Source organism: Amblyraja radiata, chromosome 6 (genome assembly GCF_010909765.2).
Source record: "Amblyraja radiata isolate CabotCenter1 chromosome 6, sAmbRad1.1.pri, whole genome shotgun sequence".
Classification (NCBI taxonomy): Eukaryota; Metazoa; Chordata; class Chondrichthyes; order Rajiformes; family Rajidae; genus Amblyraja; species Amblyraja radiata.
The window spans coordinates 3,930,974-3,951,568 of NC_045961.1; the positions used below are offsets into that span (position 1 = coordinate 3,930,974).

Sequence of the window (20,595 nt, forward strand, 5' to 3'; positions counted from 1 at the left end):
GTGTTAGTGCGCTGGGATCGCTGGTCGGCATGGACTCCGGGAGGGGAATGGCCTGTATCTCTAAACTAAACTAAAACTAAAACTAACTAGTTGCTGTCGGCCCGAAACGTCGCCTATTTCCTTCGCTCCATAGATGCTGCTGCACCCACTGAGTTTCCCCAGCACTTTTGTGTACCTTAGTTGCTGTCTGTGTGCCCTGGTCAACCTTTGACAACTAATTCATATAATTCAGCCAATACCTGCAATAAAATGTGAGGGTGGTACATAACCAAAGCTCAAGTCTACCTTCTATATATTCTTGCATGCGTCTTTTTCAGGAGGTGTTATTGCATAGTAATCTGCAACAGAGGAGACTGGAGGTTTTCCCCTAATAATTTGAAGAAATTATGCCCCTAAGCTGGAAAGAGTGCAGAGACGATTTACGAGGACATTTGCAAGAATCGAGGGACTGAGATACAGGTAGAGGTTAGGCAGGCTAGGACTTTATCCATTGGAGTTCAGGAGGCCAATCTTATAGAGATGTACAAAATCACAAGGGGAATAGATAGGGTGGATGCAGTCTTTTTTTCCCCCAGGATAAGGGGAATCAAGAACTAGAGGTCATAGCTTTAAGGTGAGAGGGAAAAGATTTAATAGGAACCCGAGTGCGATGTATATGTAATATACATGCCAGTGCCCCTTTAATATAAATGCCTGTGCCTCGTGATCGAGATCAGGTGACCTTCGAGAAGTTTCCGTGGGTGGGGCAGAATAAATCTTACTTACAAGATGTCGGACGTGTTTTCTTTGTGCTAGTCACAACAGGGCCTTAAGTGGTCTCAAACATTACACTGAGGAACAACCTTTCCCACACAGATGCTGAATGAGCTGCCATAAGAAGTAGGTGAGACAGGAACAAGAAAAGAACTAAGTCACTTTTACGTCTGACGTCCATATTAATTTATGCATGAAGCCACACAAGGCAAGTAGATACCAGGCTCGATGCCTGGTATGTACAAGCTCAAGTTACTACACCTGGTGGAAATTTAGTGGAAAGGAAAGGTTTAGAGGGATAATGGCCAAATGCAGGCCATTGGCATGGGTTTGGATGATATGAACGAGAAGGGCCTTTGAAACACCGTATGACTATGATTAATTCAGGATACCAAAACTAATTCCAATAACTAAATTTCCACCAGGTGTAGTAACTTGAGCTTGTACATACCAGGCATCGAGCCTGGTTATCTACTTGCCTTGTGTGGCTTCATGCATAAATTAATAAGGACATCAGACGTAAAAGCAGAGGCCATAATCAAAGCTCTTTCTGGTACTTGCTTTATCCTGGCCTTGTGCTTTTTTTTTTTTGAAGATTGAAGGTTTTCATAAAACTTGATTTTGAAAATATCTACGAACATTTCTTTCAGACTTTGAAAGATATTATGGACTGGGCCAGGTCACACTCTGATACCTTTAAATGTTACAATAGGAAGGGAATTGAAGACTAGCTGACCCTTCCTAGAGCTGTATAACATCCAGAAAAGAAAAATATATCTGTAGCATGAGGAATCGTTTTTGTTTAGTTGTTCTACTCCAGGGTGAGGTTAGGCTCTTCGAAATCTTTGCATGTGGTAATATTTTTTCACTGAAGACTGCCATTTTAAATTAACTTTCACATTACACGGAGCGTTATTTTTCAGGCATAAATTTCACAGCTGGGTAAGTCTGTAACTAAAGTTCAGAAGCAACTTAGAACCGTTTACAACTGCGCTTGGAACATCATTTGTCCCCACCCGAAAAGTCACCCATCCACATTCTCCAGAGATGCTGCCCTCCCCCCCCCCCCCAGCACTTTGTGTCCTTTGATTTCCCTGCAAAATGCTGCTAAACTGCCTTGAGTTTACTTCTCTCTTGGTGCCACAGACAGATGACGGAACACAGTCTGTGCACGACATGCACATCGAGGCTGTGTCAAGATTTTAAACAGATACACGTATGCTTACCTGAATAAGGATATCTGCAGATATTTCATCAAACTTCTCTCGTGTTACATTCTGAATCTGAAGAAAGTGGCTCTGAGTAGACTTTCCAGCTCCCTCTGCTGCCTTGGGTGGAAGTGTGTTCTGTGGGTTCTGTTTGCCTTCCGTGTCTTTGACCGCGGATTCCGCAGCTGCTTTTTGGAACTGACTCGAATGAGCTGACTGCAGTGCGCTCACTTTCGGCACGGTGGACTTCCTCTCTTTTCTAGCGTCTTCCTCGTTCAATTCGATCTGGGCCTCCATCATTGAAATCTTTAAAATATCTGTTTCCGTGGACTTTTTGGAAGATTGCACCGTGTAATAGTTTGTTGCCAGTACTGAGCTCTCTGAGCTGCCACAGGCCTTTTTCGTGATGGTGGTGGCTTGGTAATTCCCAAAGGTTATTTTGGTGACTGTTGCTCCTTGGCTTATGATGGGAGGGTGTGCCTGCAAATGTCAACAGAAGCCCTACAATAATCATTAAATGACAATGGGAGGACAGAGCAGAACAGTCTGCAATTTCTTTCAAGGAAGTTACTCAGTGTCACACCACTTCTGATGAAGGCCTGCAACATTAATCCATCTTTCCTTTCAAGGTGCAGCCGAACATTTCCATCATTTTTCTTGTTTTGGTTTTTTTAATTTCAGTTTCCAGCATTTGAAGCTTGGTGCTCCGTTTCACCGAGTGAATCAAGAACTGGAATGTCACAGTAGAGTGATTTGGGGCCTGAATCTTCCACCGCTTGTCACCACCACCCATTACCCTCGCTCCTCTCACATTTGGCTCAGAAAGAAATGGAGCTACATAGACCAGGTAGTTATGACTAATAGGTATGCCTGGACTCTTGTTCAGACTCCGAAGATTGCAGTCTTCGTTCAGAGTCTGAAGAAGGATTCCGACTCGAAACGTCGTCTATCCATGTTCTCCAGAGATGCTGCCTGATCCACTGAGTCACTCCAGCACTGTGCGTCTTATTTTTTGTAGAGGAGGTAGTTCTCAGATTTGATACTGGTCTGTGCTGAGCCATTGGATTTTTAATGTTGGGCTTTAGTAGGAATTCTAGAAGGGACCGCAGTATGCTAGATTAATAACAAAGGTGAAAGCTAAAGAAATAAAACATGAAACATTACCTTATAAATCCATCTGGTGTTAAAAATAATTAAAACAAATATTTCTTAAATTTAACCTACCCATCAGTTTTATTGGCTGAGATACTAAGCTTTCTGAATGATGTGATTTCAGGAATGCAAGAGAGAATATAAACTGAAGATGAAAATGTTCCCTATCTGTTGATATCGAAAGTCCTACTTATTAATTGAAGAGTCTCGACCCAAAAAGTCACCCATTCCTTCTCTCCAGAGATGCTGCCTGTCCCGCTGAGCTACTCCATCACTTTGTGTCTATCTTGGGTGTAAACCAGCATCTGCAGTTCCTTCCTACACATTGCGTGTGTATCATATTAATTCAGTTTCTAGTGAGACAAATCTACTGCACCAAACTGTGCCTGTTTAGTCTCTGCATTGGCAATCTCAGTCACTGGAATAGCTGATCCAGATAAACAGGAATGCATGGCATTGGTGTAGCATAAGTTATGTTTGAGTCTTTGGCTGAGGTAGAATGACAAGCCAGACCCAGAATCCAGAGATCAAGTTCAATATCTAATCTTCTGATAATCTCCATGAGTAATATTTGAGCCAAGTGCACAGCAATCATATTACACTAATGATCCAGGGTTTTCATGTTACACACTAGCCTCTTCCCATCATATATCGACTAACGTCATGTGTTTAGATTTTTGTTCTTTCATCTACGTGCACATACTTCCCCATTTAAATCCGTCTACGCTATTCATCTAAACCACAACATGCGAATCCCATATTCCAACCACTCTAGGTAAGATGGTTTCTCCCAAGTTACAGACTGGCTTGTACTGGTGGTTGTCTTACATTTACAGTTTGGATCCATCTCATGGCAACTTCTCTATGTCTATGCTATGAAACTGCTTCATAATCTCCTCTTTAAAAGAAACCCAATCTCTTCAGATAATTGTAATCGCATAGACACCTTGCTGTAGTTTTGACAGACATGCTTTGTGCACAGTAGCTTAAAGACACTGAGCAACTTGAAGAAAACTTCTAGGTGGTCTCATCATAGGCAGGGATACACTAAAAATCATCTAGTGAGTTGATCATCTAGGGCGCAGCGGTAGAGTTGGTGCCTTACAGCGCCAGAGACCCAGGTTCAATCCTGACTACGGGTGCTGTCTTGTACGTCCTCCCCGTGGGTTTTACCCGGGTGCTCCGGTTTCCTCCCACGCTCCAAAGACGTACATGTTTGTAGGTCAATTGGCTTCTGTAAAGATTGTAAATGGTCCCGAGTGTGCAGGATAGTGTACGGGAATCACTGGTCGGCGTGGACTCGGTGGGCCGCAGGGCATGTTTCCGTGCTGTATCTCTAAACTAGAAGCCTAAACAGCACACTGAGATTGGGAGTAAACGATGCGTAATTGTAGATACAAAGACCCAATCCCATCAAACTATCGGGCAGAACTTCAAAGCACTTTGCTGTTTTTTTACAAAGAATTTAAACATACTGCATTTTAGCTTAGATTTCTAAGCACTCAACTTGGAAGGGTGATCAGGCTAACGTCATCTACTGTAGATACCACAGTCTTGGCAAAGCAGCTACCAGTTCTCATGCTGCAACTGAAATCAATAAACACTCCAGGGGGCAAAGCTCGAATGAGGGAAGAGAACCTGAGCCAATTAAAGGAATAAACATAGGCCAAATGCATTTGCCAGCTCAAGACAGCTCTTCTGTTCCAGAACAGAGGAAGAAAATCTTAGAATTAAAAATAAGTTGGTTAAAAGCAAAGGGTTGTGAATACAGAATAAAATGTCCCCATAGACAGTTACAAATAAGGACAAGTATTAAGTAAATGGAGTAAAAGATAAGAGTTGGACATGGATAACAAAATAGCAGTAAAGTATCACCGGCCATATAAACTGTTCCAGATAAACGCACAATATAATTTAAAAAGACACAAAGTGGTGATGCAACTCAGCGGGTTAGGCAGAACATGGATAGGTGACGTTTCGGGTCAAAGCACTTCTTCGGTCTGAAAAAGGGTCTTGACCCAAAACGTCACACATCTATGTTCTCCAGAGACGCTGCCTGGCCGGCTGAATTACTCCAGTACTTTGTGTCTTTTTGTGTATTAACCAGCATCAGCAGTTCTTTGTTTCTACACAATGGATGATATTGTACATTAGTACATTGCAATGACTGTAAACTATGGCAACATCTAAAAACCTAGGTAGACACAATATGCTAGAGTAACTCAGCGGGTCAGGCAGCATCTCTGGACGTTTCGGGTCGAGAACCTTCTTCAGACTGATGTCAGGGGAGGGGGTGGGACAAAGATAGAATGTAGTCGGAGACAGTAAGACTAATGGGAGAACTGGGAAGGGGGAGGGGATTGAGAGAGAGGGAAAGCAAGGGCTATTTGAAGTTGGAGAAGTCAGTGTTCATACCGCTGGGGTGTAAACTACCCAAGCAAAATATGAGGTGCTGCTCCTCCAATTTGTGCTGGGCCTCACTCTGACAATGGAGGAGGTCCACGACAGAAAGGTCAGATTGGGAATGGGGGGGAGTTGAAGTGCTGAGCCACCGGGAGAACAGATAGGTTAAGACGGACTGAGCGGAGGTGTTCAGCGAAACGATCGCCGAGCCTGCGTTTGGTCTCGCCGATGTAGAGAAGTTGACACCTGGAACAGCGGATACAATAGATGAGGTTGGAGGAGGTGCAAGTGAACCTCTGCCTCAGCTGGAAAGACTGTTTGGGTCCTTGGATGGAGTCGAGGAGGGAAGCAAAAGGACTGGTGTTGCATCTCCTGCGGGTTGCAGGGGAAATTCCCAAGGGAGGGGGTGGTTTGGGTGGGAAGGGACGAGTTGACCAGAGAGTTTCGGAGGGAACGGTCTCTGCGGAAAGCAGAAAGGGATGGAGATGGGAAGATGTGGCCAGTAGTGGGATCCCGTTGGAAGTGGTGAAAATGTTGGAGGATTATATGCTGTACGCGACGGCTGATGGGGTGGAAGGTGAGGACAAGGGGGACTGTCCTTGTTACGAATGGGGGGAGGGGGAGCTAGAGCGGAGCTGCGGGATATCGAGGAGACCCTAGTGAGAGCCTCATCTATAATGGAAGAGGGGAACCCCGGTTTCCCAATGAATAAGGACATCTCCGATGCCCTGGTATGGAACACATTATCCTGGGCGCAGATGCTGCGAAGACAGAGGAAGTGGGAGTAGGGGATAGAGTCTTTACAGGAAGCAGGTCTAAAGACCTAGAGTCTAATTTATGATATCAAGATATTCTAGTTTTTATAGCTCACTTCTCATTCTTACTTAATGACCAGAAAATGATATTAATTATGTGCTTAAAGTCAGTGTTTACTAGGAATTACACCTAAAAACTTAGTCAGAGCAACAGCAGGTTTACAAAAAAAAAAGTATTGTAGTAATTCAGCGTGTCAGGTAGCATCTCTGGAGAACACATATCGGCAATGTTTCGGGTTGGGACCATTCTTAGAACCTGACCCAAAACTGCCTATCTATGTCCTCTAGAGATGCTGCTTGACCCACTACCTTACTCCAGCACTTTGTGTTTTTTAAACCTTCTAAACCTCATTTTTAGTTTGGGTTGGAAATGGGAGATAAGTAAAGCTTCTGGGTTCTTTCTAAAGGCTGGGATTTAGGCACGGATAGAGTGATTTGACGACTTTTGACGATTTTTCTGAAAATGTTCTGAACTAGCCAGGGACCCAGATTCGATCCTGACTACGGGTGCTGTCTGTCTGCACGGACTTTGTACATTCTCCCTGTGACCGCATGGGTTTTCTCTGGATGCTCCAGTTTCCTCCCACACTCCAAAGATGTACAGGTTTGTAAGTTAATTGGCTTTGGCCCCCTTGTGTGTAGGATACTGCTAGTGTACGGGGTGATCGCTGGTCAGTACGACTTGGCGGGCCGAAGGGCCTGTTTCTGCGCTGTATCTCTAAAGTTTAGTCCAGTACCCCTGATTTGGCTGAAGCCACTGCAGCCAACATCGTTGACATTACAAGCTTTGCTTCGTGTTACCACTGCAGTCTTGATTCTGCCAAGGTCGGCTTCGACTGAATACCGCTTCCTAATGGGGGGGTGTAGGATCGATCAATTGAACCGTATCTATAAAACTATATTTGTTCTCAACCGGGTTTGAAATATGTGCCTCCACAACCCATGGCTATTTACTCCTTGGTCAATTTTTCAGTGATTTTGAGCAAATATTTAGTGACAGCCCTGTGATTTAGGTCAGAGTTTTCCTTGACCAAGTCCCAGCTCCAATTATTTCCCAGGATAGAGAAAGGAATAGGTTTTATGTTTCACACAAAGGGTGGTGGGTGTATGGAATAAGCCGCAGGAGGAGGTTGTTGAGACTGGGACTATTGAAACATTTAAGAAGCAATTGGACAGGTACGTGGATCGGCCAGGTTTAGAGGGATATGGGCCAAACACAGGCAAGTGGGTGCAGTGTAGATGGGACATGTTGGTCACTGTGGGCTAGTTTCCACTCTGTATGACTCTATGATTGCAAATACACATCAGAGCTTCCAATTATATTGGGCCTTCAATATGATGAAAATCTCTTCTCGCCATCTCACCCTAAAGATGCTTCATAGAAATCTTAAAGAAAACATGGGCGGCACATTGGCACTGCGGTAGAGTTGCTGCCTTACAGCACCAGAGGTCCGGGTTCGATCTTGACTATGGGTGCTGTCGTACGGAGTTTGTACGTTCTCCCTGTGACTGCATGGGTTTTCTCCGGGTGCTTCAATTTCCTCCCACACTCCAAAGATGTTCAGCCAGGTTCATTGGCTTTGGTACAATTGTAAAATTGTCTCTAGTGTGCAGGATAGTGCTAGTGTACGGGATGATCGCTGGTCGGCACAGACTTGGTGGGCCGAAGGGACTGTTTCTGCTCTTGATCTGTAAAGTTTAACACTTTCCTGGCCATCAATAAGAATACACCACTTTGTGCGTGAATGTTAGTGACTACTTACAAACAGGATACTATCACTCGCTCCGACCCCTGTCTATTCTATCAGAAACAGCATTGAAAGTGTAACCAATGCAATCGCCCGCCGCTCACGGTATGGTGTTACCTGTCCAGGAAGATGCTGCTCCGTTGAGACTGGCTGCTGTTTAATGGCTAGCTGGGATTTCTCCGGCTGCTGCTGCTGCTGCTGCGGGTGTGGGGACTGCGGCTGCGATTTTGGTTGATGCGGCGGTTTTGGAAGCTGCTGTTGCGCCTTGACTGCGATCACCTGCACCATGGCTTGCGCGGCCTGGGTTGCAGCCACCGCCGATTTCTGCAGCGCCGGCAATTTAGTCTGCGCCACCTCCCGATGTTGAAGAGCTGGCTTTTCTTGCGGCTGAGCCGGCAGCATCGAGATGTTTGACCTGTAGAAGAGACCAGTTTGTGGGTCCAACGTGTCACCATCTTCTACTTCGCTTTCTTCAGCCTCCGAGTCCTCTTGTTTGGCTGCGGAGGCCTGCTCCGTAACCGCTTGCAGCTTTATCGGGATCTGCGTGAAGGTTTGGGGAATGAGCAATCCAAGAGAAAATTAATGCATGTTGTACGTGTGCCAAAATGGATTAAGTTTTCCTTGCAGGTAGATAGGTAGATCTGCTAGACGCATCTCTACAACATAATTTGGATATAACGCGACTGAGAAATTAGGGAATACTGTTGTATCAAGCAGGCCGAAGGGGTTACCTGGGTTCGATTCTGACCTCAGGTTCTGTCTGTGTGGTGTTTGCATGATCTCCCTGTGACCGCATGCATGGGTTTCCTCCAGGTGCTCTGGTTTCTTTCCACATCCCAAAGACTTGCAGGTGTGTAGGTTAATTGGCCCTCTGGAAATTGCCCCTAGTGTGCAGTGGGATAACTAGCATGAACGGGTGATCAATGGTCAACGTGGACTCGGTGGGCCATAGGGCCTGTTCCTATGCTGTATCACTAAACTAATCTGAACTATACTCAAGCACTTTCAAAATTCATAGCAGCATGCTCCAATATAATCACGGGTCAGCATTCTACTTCTTGAAAGGGACAATCTCCGTAAAAGCAAATAAAACTCTCCATGTTTTTTCTTTTTGAAAACCCTCACTAGCTGTGTAACTTGCTGACAGTTTCGGCGCAGTGTTCGAGCTGAGTAATTACCTGCTGGAGAATGTGTGTGACAGCGATCGCGGAGGATACTGGGACTGATTTCACCCCTCCGGAATGCTGTGCTGTCTGCTGCTGCTGCTGACCGCTTGATAGAAGGGAGGCCAATGCCACTTCCCCAGAGCCAATGCTCGAACTGGCGATTGCCACTTTTATGGTTTTCCCTGTAACGTAAAGAATGTGTTGTCAACAGCAGCAACAAAAATAGGTGCGCATTAATATTGCAACAGTATATACGGGAAAAGCAGGAAGGGAAAGCAAGAAGTCGTCATTAATCAAGGTGTAAACTTTTCCCTTCTTGCAATTGCCCTGAATCTAAAAGGAACATTTCTTAAGGAAAGCAGATGTAGTACATTTTCTAATTAGCTGGTTCACACTATCATCAAGTTGTGAAGCTGTGATGCAGTATTTTGTAATAAAAAGGAACTGTGGATTATCTGCTAGTTTACACCAAAGATAGACACAAAGTGCTGGAGTAACTCAGCGGGTCAGGCAGCATTTCTGGAGAAAACAGATGAGTGACATTTTTGGTTTGCACCCTTCTTTAGACTGATTGTAGTGCGGAGGGGGGAAGGAAATTTCCCTGCTCTCCCTGCTACAATTAGTCACAAGATGGGCCCCCACCCAAAACTTCACCTATCCGTTTCGGGTCAGAACCCTTCTTCATACTGAAAGGATGTCCTGAGATCCAGTTCCAGACCAGACAAGGGAGGCTAGCTGGCAATAGAAACATGGTCTATGGTCCCAAATCAATGAAATTAGATTCAGTTTGCAATTGAAGATGGACACAAAATGTTGGAGTAACTCAGAGGGTCAGGCAGCATCTCCAGAGAAAAGAAATAGGTGACATTTTGGGTGAGATCCCTTCTTCAGGCTGAAAGAAAGATTATTGTGTCCATCTTTGGTATAAACCAGCATCTGCAGTTCTTTCCTATAAATTCAGTTTTCAATAAATGCAAATACACTGAACCTGAAATAATTTTCTATTTGGTCTCAATCTCAATAACGCTCATGAAGGCAGTGGCACACATTGGTGTACAAAGTCACCATTTAACTTGAGGTAAGAGCAATTTTAGGAATTTGCTGGTGCAGGTTATTTAACAGTGGAAGCTTTCACACCCAAACCTAATTCGCTCACCCAATATCTGTGCCACCAAACCTCTTGGTGATAGGCACAAAATGATGGGGTAACTCAGCAGGTCTTCTTCAGACTGACGGTAGAGGGGAGGGGTCGGGGGCGGAAATATCCCTGCTCTCCCTGCTACAATCAATCTGAAGAAGGATCTCGACCCAAAAAGTCTCCTACCCGTCTTCACTAGCAATGCGGCCTGACCCGCTGAGTTACTAAACCATTTGTGTCAACATATGCAGCATTTGAACTTGCCTTTCCATATATGTCTTTTGCTGAGTGACAACATAAAATTTACAAAAGGGCCACCTAGAATTTAGAATTTTTAATTTAGAATACGTTTATTGTCATTGCACAACAACTGTGCAACGAAATTCCATTGCATCTCCTTCGACACAGGATAAAAGATTTTAAAAGAACAAAACACAACTCACATAAACACAAGATCAGTAAAGAAAATAATAAATAGGTATTAAAAATATTTTAAAATATGGCACAAATATTGCACCCCGAATTATATTGTGCTTCCCCCAGTGTTCTCTGTTAAGAGTTAAGTTCTTTTATCGCACATGGGTAGAAACTATTTTTTAGTCTACAGAGACCTGTATCGCCTCCCAGAGGGTAGCAGAGTGAAAAGGTGGTTGGCAGGGTGGGATGTGTCCTGCTTGATGTTTGTGGCCCGGCGCAAGCATCGGGCCCTGTATATGTCATCCAGGGAGGGCAGTTGAGCGTTTGTGATGCTCTGTGCAGTTTTAATAACTCTCAGCAGCACCCTCCTCTCAGCCACAGTGCAGCTAGCAAGCCACACCAGGATGCCATAGGAGAGGATACTTTCCACGGCGCACCAGTAGAAGGACAGCAGCAGCGGCTGTGAAACGTTTCCTCTCCACGGACACCTCTCCTGTTGTTCAAGAAAAATCTCTGTTCTCTGCTCGGGCAGTCTGCAAGTTCTACATTCCTTTCATAAACCTCCTCAGAATCCAATGAAGAAGTATGGGTTAAAAATAAAACACCTTTGATCATTGAGGGACTGCCTAAAAATCAGATGGGCAATATCAAAATCATTTTTCAAAAGACACTAGTTTTGGAGTAACTCAGCAGGTCAGGCAGCACCTCTGGAGAACGTGGATAGGCGACGTTTCAGGTCAGGACCCTTCTTCAGGCAGAAGGGGGGTCCTGACCCGAAATGTCACCTCTCCATGTTCTCAAGCCTAACTCGCTGAGTTACTAAGGCACTGTGTGTCATTTGTTGTCAGCCAGTAGCTGCGGATCGACGCGTCTACCCAAATAATATATATTTTTTCCCAATCATTTGCAATTAACTGTTAACCATATAACAATTACAGCACGGAAACAGGCCATCTCGGCCCTACAAGTCCGTGCCGAACAATTATTTTCCCTTAGTCCCACCTTCCTGCACTCATACCATAACCCTCCATTCCCTTCTCATCCATATGCCTATCCAATTTATTTTTAAATGATACCATCGAACCTGCCTCCACCACTTCCACTGGAAGCTCATTCCACACCGCTACCACTCTCTGAGTAAAGAAGTTCCCCCTCATGTTACCCCTAAATTCTTCTGTCCCTTAATTCTGAAGTCATGTCCTCTTGTTTGAATCTTCCCTATTCTCAATGGGAAAAGCTTGTCCACATCAACTCTGTCTATCCCTCTCATCATTTTAAAGACCTCTATCAAGTCCCCCCTTAACCTTCTGCGCTCCAAAGAATAAAGACCTAACTTATTCAACCTTTCTCTGTAACTTAGTTGCTGAAACCCAGGCAACATTCTAGTAAATCTCCTCTGTACTCTCTCTATTTTGTTGACATCCTTCCTATAATTGGGCGACCAAAATTGTACACCATACTCCAGATTTGGTCTCACCAATGCCTTGTACAATTTTAACATTACATCCCAGCTTCTATATGTTGCTTTGGTTTATCTGATGAATAAATCAGAACAGGGCAAAAAGCACGCGTCCAAAATGTTTCAATGAGCGAGTTCACGCTGGTCTTGGAACCCAGTTATGAACAGAATGGAAGTAATCCTTCTGGTGCTTACATAGCTCTCCGATTTATATATTTGTGTAGTTAGTCTGTTTATTGATTTAAAGAAGGCAGTCAGTGCCAAGGGAATATGCAACCAAAAATTACAACCATCTGACAAAGACAAGCAAGAGTTCACGGTGTGGAGAATAGTTCATGGAATGGTGTGCCAATTATCCTCTTCATACACGTTTAAAATTCCAGTCAATACTCAATATACAAAGCAATTACGCTAATAATCCAGACCCATTAGTATTTTCTACACTTACTATATAGGAGCAATTTTGTTTTCTGGCCCCCAAGTGCCCCAGACAAACTTTTCTGATCTCTTCTTCGACAGCTGGGCTTGATAATGCTGACATTTGGCATTTCCCCAAAATGAAATGGACAAATGAGAGAGTTCTATCAGGGCTCTCGCTTAACTTTTTTCCCCTGTTGCCAGCCTGGAAACCTCGGCAGCTTTTTAAGTTGCCATATGACAGTTTAGGTGGTCATTTAAGACGGCTTGCGATAATGTGCTCGGACGAAGTGCGTTGTTACCAGTCGGAATTATGGTCAATGAAGCATTCACATATTATTTCTGCTTCAAATAAAGTCACAAACTAAACATATTCACCAATCAAGACATGATATATACCACATACTGCATTTCGTTGTCTCTGTACTGTACACTGACAATTAAAGTTGAATCTGAATCTGAATGACATGCAGCAAAATTACAATACAGTATCTCATCTCTTTTTACACGTTGCAATGAATGCAATTTCTATTATCTCTTTCCACTTCCAAACAGAAATATGGTTGTTCAGCGTATGATGAACCTCGGTGAGACCAAGCGCAGGCTTGGCGATCGTTTCGCACAACACCTCCACTCAGTTCGCAATAACCAACCTGATCTCCCGGTGGCTCAGCACTTCAACTCCCCCTCCCATCCCATTCTGAATCCGACCTTTCTGTCCTAGGCCTCCTCCATGGCCAGAGTGAGGCCCACCGCAAATTGGAGGAACAGCACCTCATATTTTGCTTGGGTAGTTTACACCCCAGCGGTATGAACATTGGCTTCTCCAATTTCAGGTAGTCCTAGCTTTCTCCCTCCTTCCCCTCCCCTTCCCAGCTCCCCCACAGCCTACTGTCTCCGCCTCTTCCTTTCTTTTTCCCACCCCCCCACCCTTCCCGACATCAGTCTGAAGAAGGGTCTCGACCCGAAACGTCGCCTATTGGGCAGTTTACACCCCAGCGGTATGAACATTAACCTCCAATTTCAGGTAGCCCCTACTTTCTCCTCCGCTTCCCAGCTCTCCCTCAGCCCACTGTCTCCGCCTCTTCCTTTCTTTTTCCCGCCCCCACCCCTCCCGACATCAGTCTGAAGAAGGTCTCGTCCCGAAACGTCGCCTATTTCCTTCGCTCCATAGATGCTGCCTCACCTGCTGAGTTTCTCCAGCATTTATGTCTACCCATTCACACAAGTTCTGTTATCCCACTTTCCTCACCCACTCCCTGCACATTAGGGGCAATTTTACAGAGACAAGTTAACCTACAAAGCCAATGCGGCTTTGGGATGTGGGAGGAAACCCACATGCTTGCAGGAAGAATGTGCAAATTCAACACAGACAATGCCCGAGAACAGGATCAAACACAGATCTCTGGCGTGTGAGGCAGCAAGTCCACCAGCTGTGCCACTATATTTTATTTTCCAACACACAAAAAATTATACGTTGATAGTTCAAGTTCAAGTGAGTTTATTGTCATGTGTCCCTGATAGGACAATGAAATTCTTGCTTTGCTTCAGCACAACAGATAGGCATTGACTACAAAACAGATCAGTGTGTTCCTATACTATTATATAAATATATACACACATGAATAAATAAATTGATAAAGTGCAAATAACAGATAATGGGTTAATAATGTTCATAGTTTTGTCCGAGCCAAGTTTAATAGCCTGATGGCAGTGGGGAAGTAGCTATTCCTGAACCTGGTTGTTGCAGTCTTCAGGCTCCCGTACCTTCTACCTGAAGGTAGCAGGGAGATGAGTGTGTGGCCAGGGTGGTGTGGGTCCTTGATGATACTGCCAGCCTTTTTGAGGCAGCGACTGCGATAGATCCCCTCGATGGAAGGGAGGTCAGAGCCGATGATGGACTGGGCAGTGTTTACTACTCTTTGTAGTCTTTTCCTCTCCAGGGCGCTCAAGTTGCCGAACCAAGCCACGGTGCAACCGGTCAGCATGCTCTCTACTGTGCACCTGTAGAAGTTAGAGACTCTCCGTAATCTTCTCAGGAAGTAGAGGCGCTGATGTGCTTTCTTGATAATTGCATCAGTGTTCTCGGACCAGGAAAGATCTTCAGAGATGTGCACGCACAGGAATTTAAAGCTCTCGACCCTTTCAACCATCGACCCGTTGATATAAACGGGACTGTGGGTCCCCATCCTACTCCTTCCAAAGTCCACAATCAGTTCCTTGGTTTTGCTGGTGTTGAGGGCCAGGTTATTGTGCTGGCACCATATGGACAGTTGCTCGATCTCTCTTCTATACTCTGACTCATCCCCATCAGTGATACGTCCCACAACAGTGGTGTCATCAGCGAACTTGATGATGGAGTTCGCAATATGACCGCCTACGCAGTCATGAGTATAGAGTGAGTACAGCAGGGGGCTGCGCACTTTGATAACTTTGGTTAATAAAAAAAAAAGAAACTATCCATTTTCAGCCTTAAATCTCTAAGTGACGCTATGTCCCCCTTTACAGCCACTGTATGTTTTAATTCAGTTCAAGGCTATTGGGGCAGTATATTGGCCATAAAGTTGCTGCCTAAAATTACCAGAGACCCGGAATTGATCCTGAATATGGGTGCTGTCTGTATGGAGTTTTGTTTTCTCGTTTATAACATTGTTATAACATTGTTACACAGTACTATGTTTACATATTCTGTTGTGCTGCTGCAAGTAAGGATTTCATTGTTCTAACTGGGACGTGAGAGAATAAAACACTCATGACTTACGTCGCTGATGTGTGGCATAGAACTAGAGTACGGGTGATCAGTGGTCGGCGTGGACTCGGTGGGCCGAAGGGCCTGTTTCCACGCTGTATCTTTAAATTAAACTAAAAACACTAAAACCAGAGGAAATGTAAAGAAGGGTTTCTACCAGTAAAGTCACCCAATTTCTTCTATCCAGAGATGCTGGCTGCTCCATGGAATTCCCCCGCACAATTAAAGCATGGAATAGTCTTCACCCTACCATAGGTACCAACCAGACGCAACTAGATTTAAGGTAGCTTTTTTTTCCCCAAGAACCCTTTTTTGCTTGTCCAAGTCAAGAGTCAAGAGAGTTTTATTGTCATGTGTCCCAGATAGGGCAATGAAATTCTTGCTTGCTGCAGCACAACAGAATATGTAAACATAATACAGAACAGGAGATAAACGTTCAGTGTGTCTATATATTATAGACCATATATATACACAATAAATAAACAGATAAAATGCAGTAGGCTGTTATTTATCAGAGTTTGGTGGTGGTGGGTCCACCAGTTTAAATTCCATTTCGAATATTTTTGGAGGACCAGGAAACCAAGAAGCAAGAGTTACCCCAGGCAGTTACTCCAGCTCCAAGGAGTGATTCTGTGTTGTTTTTCAGCGGTCGTGGCGAGGCAGTGACCAGACAGCAATGGCGGCCAGAACTCCCACAATGCAAAGAGAGGGAGAAAGTGGCTGACGCCGAACAGTTGCCGTGGCAGTGCGCATGTGCAGGGCCGCACATGCGCACAACCACGGCCGATGATGTGCTGGCTGTGGCTGTGCGCATGTATAAGGCGGCCGGCCGTGCCGAGAGGAGACCCAAGACCCGAGAGCCTAGCGGAGAGCCGAGAGCCGAGAGGAGACCCGAGAGCCGAGACCCGGACACGGATGGTGGTGGGAGACAGAGATTGAAAGAGAGAGAGAGAGAGAGAGAGAGATAGAGAGGGGGGCCGCTCAGAATTAAACGCTAGGTGTCCCGGGTGCTTGCCAAGCCGGGCAAAATGGCATGGCTTTTAGGTTGCCCGACGAGACTGTAAGTTGCCATTGGCACCCGGGCAACCGCTAATTTCGAGCCCTGTCTATACATACACCGATTACTGAGGGAGACCAAACTACGTTTGAAAATATCCACATTAAAATTCCTCATGTCACAAAATATCTCTTGATTAAAACACAAAGTGCAGGAGTAACTCAGCGGGACAAGCAGCATCTCTGGATGATGTTGATAGGTGCGTTTTGGACGGGTTCCCTTCTTCTGACTCTCCATTTGATTATAGACTAAAGATGCCCAAGTAACTCAGCGGGTCAGGCAGCATCTCTACAGAAAAGGAATAGGCGATGTTTCGAGCCGAAACCCTTCTTCAGAATGAAAGATGGAGAAGGCCAGAACAAAACAGGGCCAGCAACAAAATGCTGCTGGAGTATGCAGGTCAGGCAGCATCTCTGGAGAAAATAGGTGACATTTCGGGTCGCAACCCTTCTTTAGACCAGTCTGCCTGACCCGTTGAGCTACTCCAGCATTTTGTGTCTCTCTTCAGTGTAAACCAGCATCTGCAGTTCCTTCCTATACTTCTCAGTGGATAATTAGCAGAGGAAATCCCTTGTGGCTCTTGCTGGGATTCCTTAACTGAAGGAATTAAAATGATTGGACAGGCTCTCCCAAAGTGAAGCAATGGATAGCAGTTTAGTTTAGAGATCTAACGCAGAAACAGGCCCTTCGGGTCCATGCTGACCAGCGATCCCCATACACTAGCACTACCTGCAGACGAGGAACAGTTTACAAACTTTACCACAGCCAATTAACCAACAAACCTGTACATCTTTGGAGTGTGGGAGGAATTCGGCACACCTCGGGGGGAAAAAACTCACCACAGAGAGAATGTACAAACTCCACACAGACAGCACACGTAATCAGGATTGAAACTGGACCTCTGGCGCCGTAAGGCAGTGACTCTCCTGCTGCGCCACTTTGCCGCCCCACTCAGTTGAATGGTAAAGGTGTGGACCCGGTGGCAGAGTCAGAAGATGGATCTCGTCCTGAAACGTCGCCTATCCTTTTCCTTCCACAGAAACTGCCTGACCCGCTCAGTTACTTCAGTACTTTTGTGTTTTACAAAGGATAGCAGCAATGGGTTAACACTGGATTAGCAACAAGGGATGAATCCCTGCTGTCATCACTGCTGCACTCTGTTACAATCTGGCACTGGATCAACTTAAAAAAGTTTCTATGCCTCCAAGGCTGTGAACGTCTGGTGTCAAAGAGAGACTGCAAGAGAATACTTCTGTTTGGTCTGTGGTTCATCTATAAAAGCCAGACAAATTAATAATTATCTCTTGATCTCTCTTAATTAAAATTCCAGGACTCGTTTTTTTTTTAAAACTCGAGTTCAGATAAACACTTGCCACCGCTGAAGTACTCAGAAGCCAGCTCCGAATCGAGAGCAGTAATGGCCGGGCTTTCTGGAGTCTGTCTCTTTTCCTGTGTCATCTGGATTGGAACTGCCATTTGACTGAGATCAATAGTTGGCTGACGAGGTTTAGACTCCAGCTTTTCTTTTCCTACAAACAAATAAAAAAACAAGTTTAGAGACATGCGTGAAACGGGTGGTATAGGGCGGCACGGTGGTGCAGCGGTAGAGTTGCTGCCTCACAGCGCCAGAGACCCGGGTGTGATCCTGACTACGGGTGTTGTCTGTATGTAGTTTGCACGTTCTCCCTGTGACCCCGAGTGTGTACTGCATGGAAACAGGCCCTTCGGTCCACCGAGTCCGTGCCGACCTGCAATTCCCGTACACTAGCACTATCCTACACACTACAGACAATTTTTACCAAAGCCAGATTAACCTATAAATCTGTATGTCTTTCGTGTGTGGGAGGAAACCGTAGCACCCAGAGATAACTCACGCAGGTCACGAGGAAACGTACCCATGGTCAGGATCGAACCCAGGTCTCTGGCTGTGAGGCAGCAGTTCTACTGCTGCGCAACCATGCCACCTAGATGGGCTGAATGGCCCAATTTTTCTCCGATAACTTATGAACTTGTTATGGCAATTTCTTTAGCTTTACAGAATGTTCGCAGCAACAGCAAAATGCCTGGGCAGAGTGGATGTTTCCACTAGTGGGAGAGTCTAGGACTAGAGGTCACAGTCTCAGAATTAAAGGACTTCATTTAGAAATGAGATGAGGAAGAATTTTAGTCAGAGGGTGGCGAATCTGTAGAATTCATTGCCACAGAAGGTTGTGGAAGCCAAGTCAATGGATATTTTTTATGGCAGAGACACATAGATTCTTGATCAGTACAGGTGTCAGGGGTTATGAGGAGAAGGCAGAAGAATGGGGTTAAGAGGGGGAAGATAGATCAGCCATGAGTGGAGTCGACTTGATGGGCCGAATGGCCTAATTCTGAACATGAACTTAACAAAGAATAAATAAAGTGGAGATGCAAACCTGTTTGCTGAAGTTCCAGTAGGGCTTTAATGGTGGAAGTTGCTGACTGCGATTCCCCAGATACATCCTGGTAAATAATAGTGGGGCTGGTGTCCATGGCAACTTCATGCTCGCTCCAATCTTGGCTTCTGGACGAAATGACATGAACCACTTGCTGAGAGTCTGAAAAAAGAAACGTTTATTAAAGCTGCAGAATCTCAAGTATATTAGCGTTATACTTTGCTGGACAAGTAACAATCCATGTGGCTTAGCTCTGCAGCTGAAGGTCAAATATTTTCTCCTTTGTTTCAAATCTGAAAACTCTTAAGGTCCACTTAAGAATCAGTGTAGTATTAACCCACATAGAGTAGAAGGTTGCAGGCTAGGGCGAGATAACTGATCTCAGTTGGGGGTAAATGTGCAGAGATTACAATTCCTACTCAGCATTCTTCAGTTGCAGCAAATTCATCATTTCTCTCTGTTGATACAGGATGGAAAGTGTCAGTGTGTGGATGTTGACACAGCAGGATGACATTTAATCGATTGAATATGCCCCCCAACACTCACTATATCAGATCAAAAAAGATAGATGCTCAAAAATAGATTTCTGGACATATTATTTTCATCAATCAATAATTCACTCAGTACAGTGAAGTAATGAGAGAAATCATAGTAATACAGCGTGTAAACAGGCCCTTCGGTCCAACTTGCGCACACCGACCAACCTGCTTCAGCCACACTAGTCCCACCTGCCTGCGTTTGGCCCATATCCTTCCAAAACTGTCCTATCCGTGTAAAGGTAACCATTTGCAAGGTTACAGTAACATTGTGCGCAAAGTTGCTAGACTTCTAATTTATTGATCCAGGAACTGGGGATAATCTTAACCCATGGCCCGTAGGGAGAGCTGCCACGCCGGCCACTGGACGAAGGACACGGCGCATCGGGGCCCATACAAGAAAGCCGCTGAACCGACCTCTGCTCGTCCCCCGAAACCCAGGAGGATGGAGCCAGAGACGGTGACGGTGATGGACGCGACGGGAGAGGACCAAGACCGGCTGGAGAAAGAACTGGCCTAAGGTCAGCTGCAGGAGGTGCTCCCAGGACACAATGGTGGATGGGCGAGGAGATGGTCGTCTCATCCAGCCGCAGAACGCAGCCGCCCGACTCATCACCCACACCAAATCCTGGCATCACATCACTCCAGTCCTCAAACAACTTCACTGGCTTCCCATCTCCCACCGGATCACCTACAAATTCCTGGTCCTCACCTACAAAGCCCTCCACCATTTGGCCCCCCCATATCTCACTGACCTTCTCTCCCCCTACCAACCCTCACGGTCTCCTCTCCATCCACAAATCCAACCTCCGCAGTTTTGGGGACAGAGCCTTCTCCAGGGCAGCTCCCAGGCTCTGGAACTCCCTCCCCCAACTGATCCGCGATTCCGTGTCCCTCACCATCTTCCAGTCCCGCCTGAAGACCCATCTCTTCACCTCTGCCTATCCTTAGCCCCACGTCCCCCTCCCTTTTCATCTGTGCTTGAATTGCCTCATATTGTGTTTTGAATTGTATTCTGTCTTTAATTTGTGTACTAGTCATGTCTCTACTATTTATTTCATTCCGCATACATGTTTTTCCTCTACTTGCTAAATTTTTGTAAGGTGTCCTTGAGACTCTTGAAAGGCGCCCATAAATAAAATGTATTATTATTATTATCC

General features: G+C 45.3%; 1 protein-coding gene across 6 annotated transcripts in view; it reads right to left on the reverse strand.

The window, feature by feature from the left end:
- Nucleotides 1-20,595, reverse strand: part of emsy (EMSY transcriptional repressor, BRCA2 interacting) — a 106,738-nt gene that overhangs the window by 11,823 nt on the left and 74,320 nt on the right. For 3 of the 6 annotated variants that reach the window (XM_033022140.1, XM_033022139.1, XM_033022138.1), the window contains 5 exons: nt 18,900-19,061; nt 17,856-18,011; nt 9,258-9,427; nt 8,197-8,619; nt 1,980-2,441 (listed from right to left, as the gene is read on the reverse strand). In XM_033022140.1, coding sequence (XP_032878031.1) covers nt 1,980-2,441; nt 8,197-8,619; nt 9,258-9,427; nt 17,856-18,011; nt 18,900-19,061 — 1,373 coding nt within the window. The other 3 variants (XM_033022142.1, XM_033022143.1, XM_033022141.1) reach the window with 3 other exon arrangements.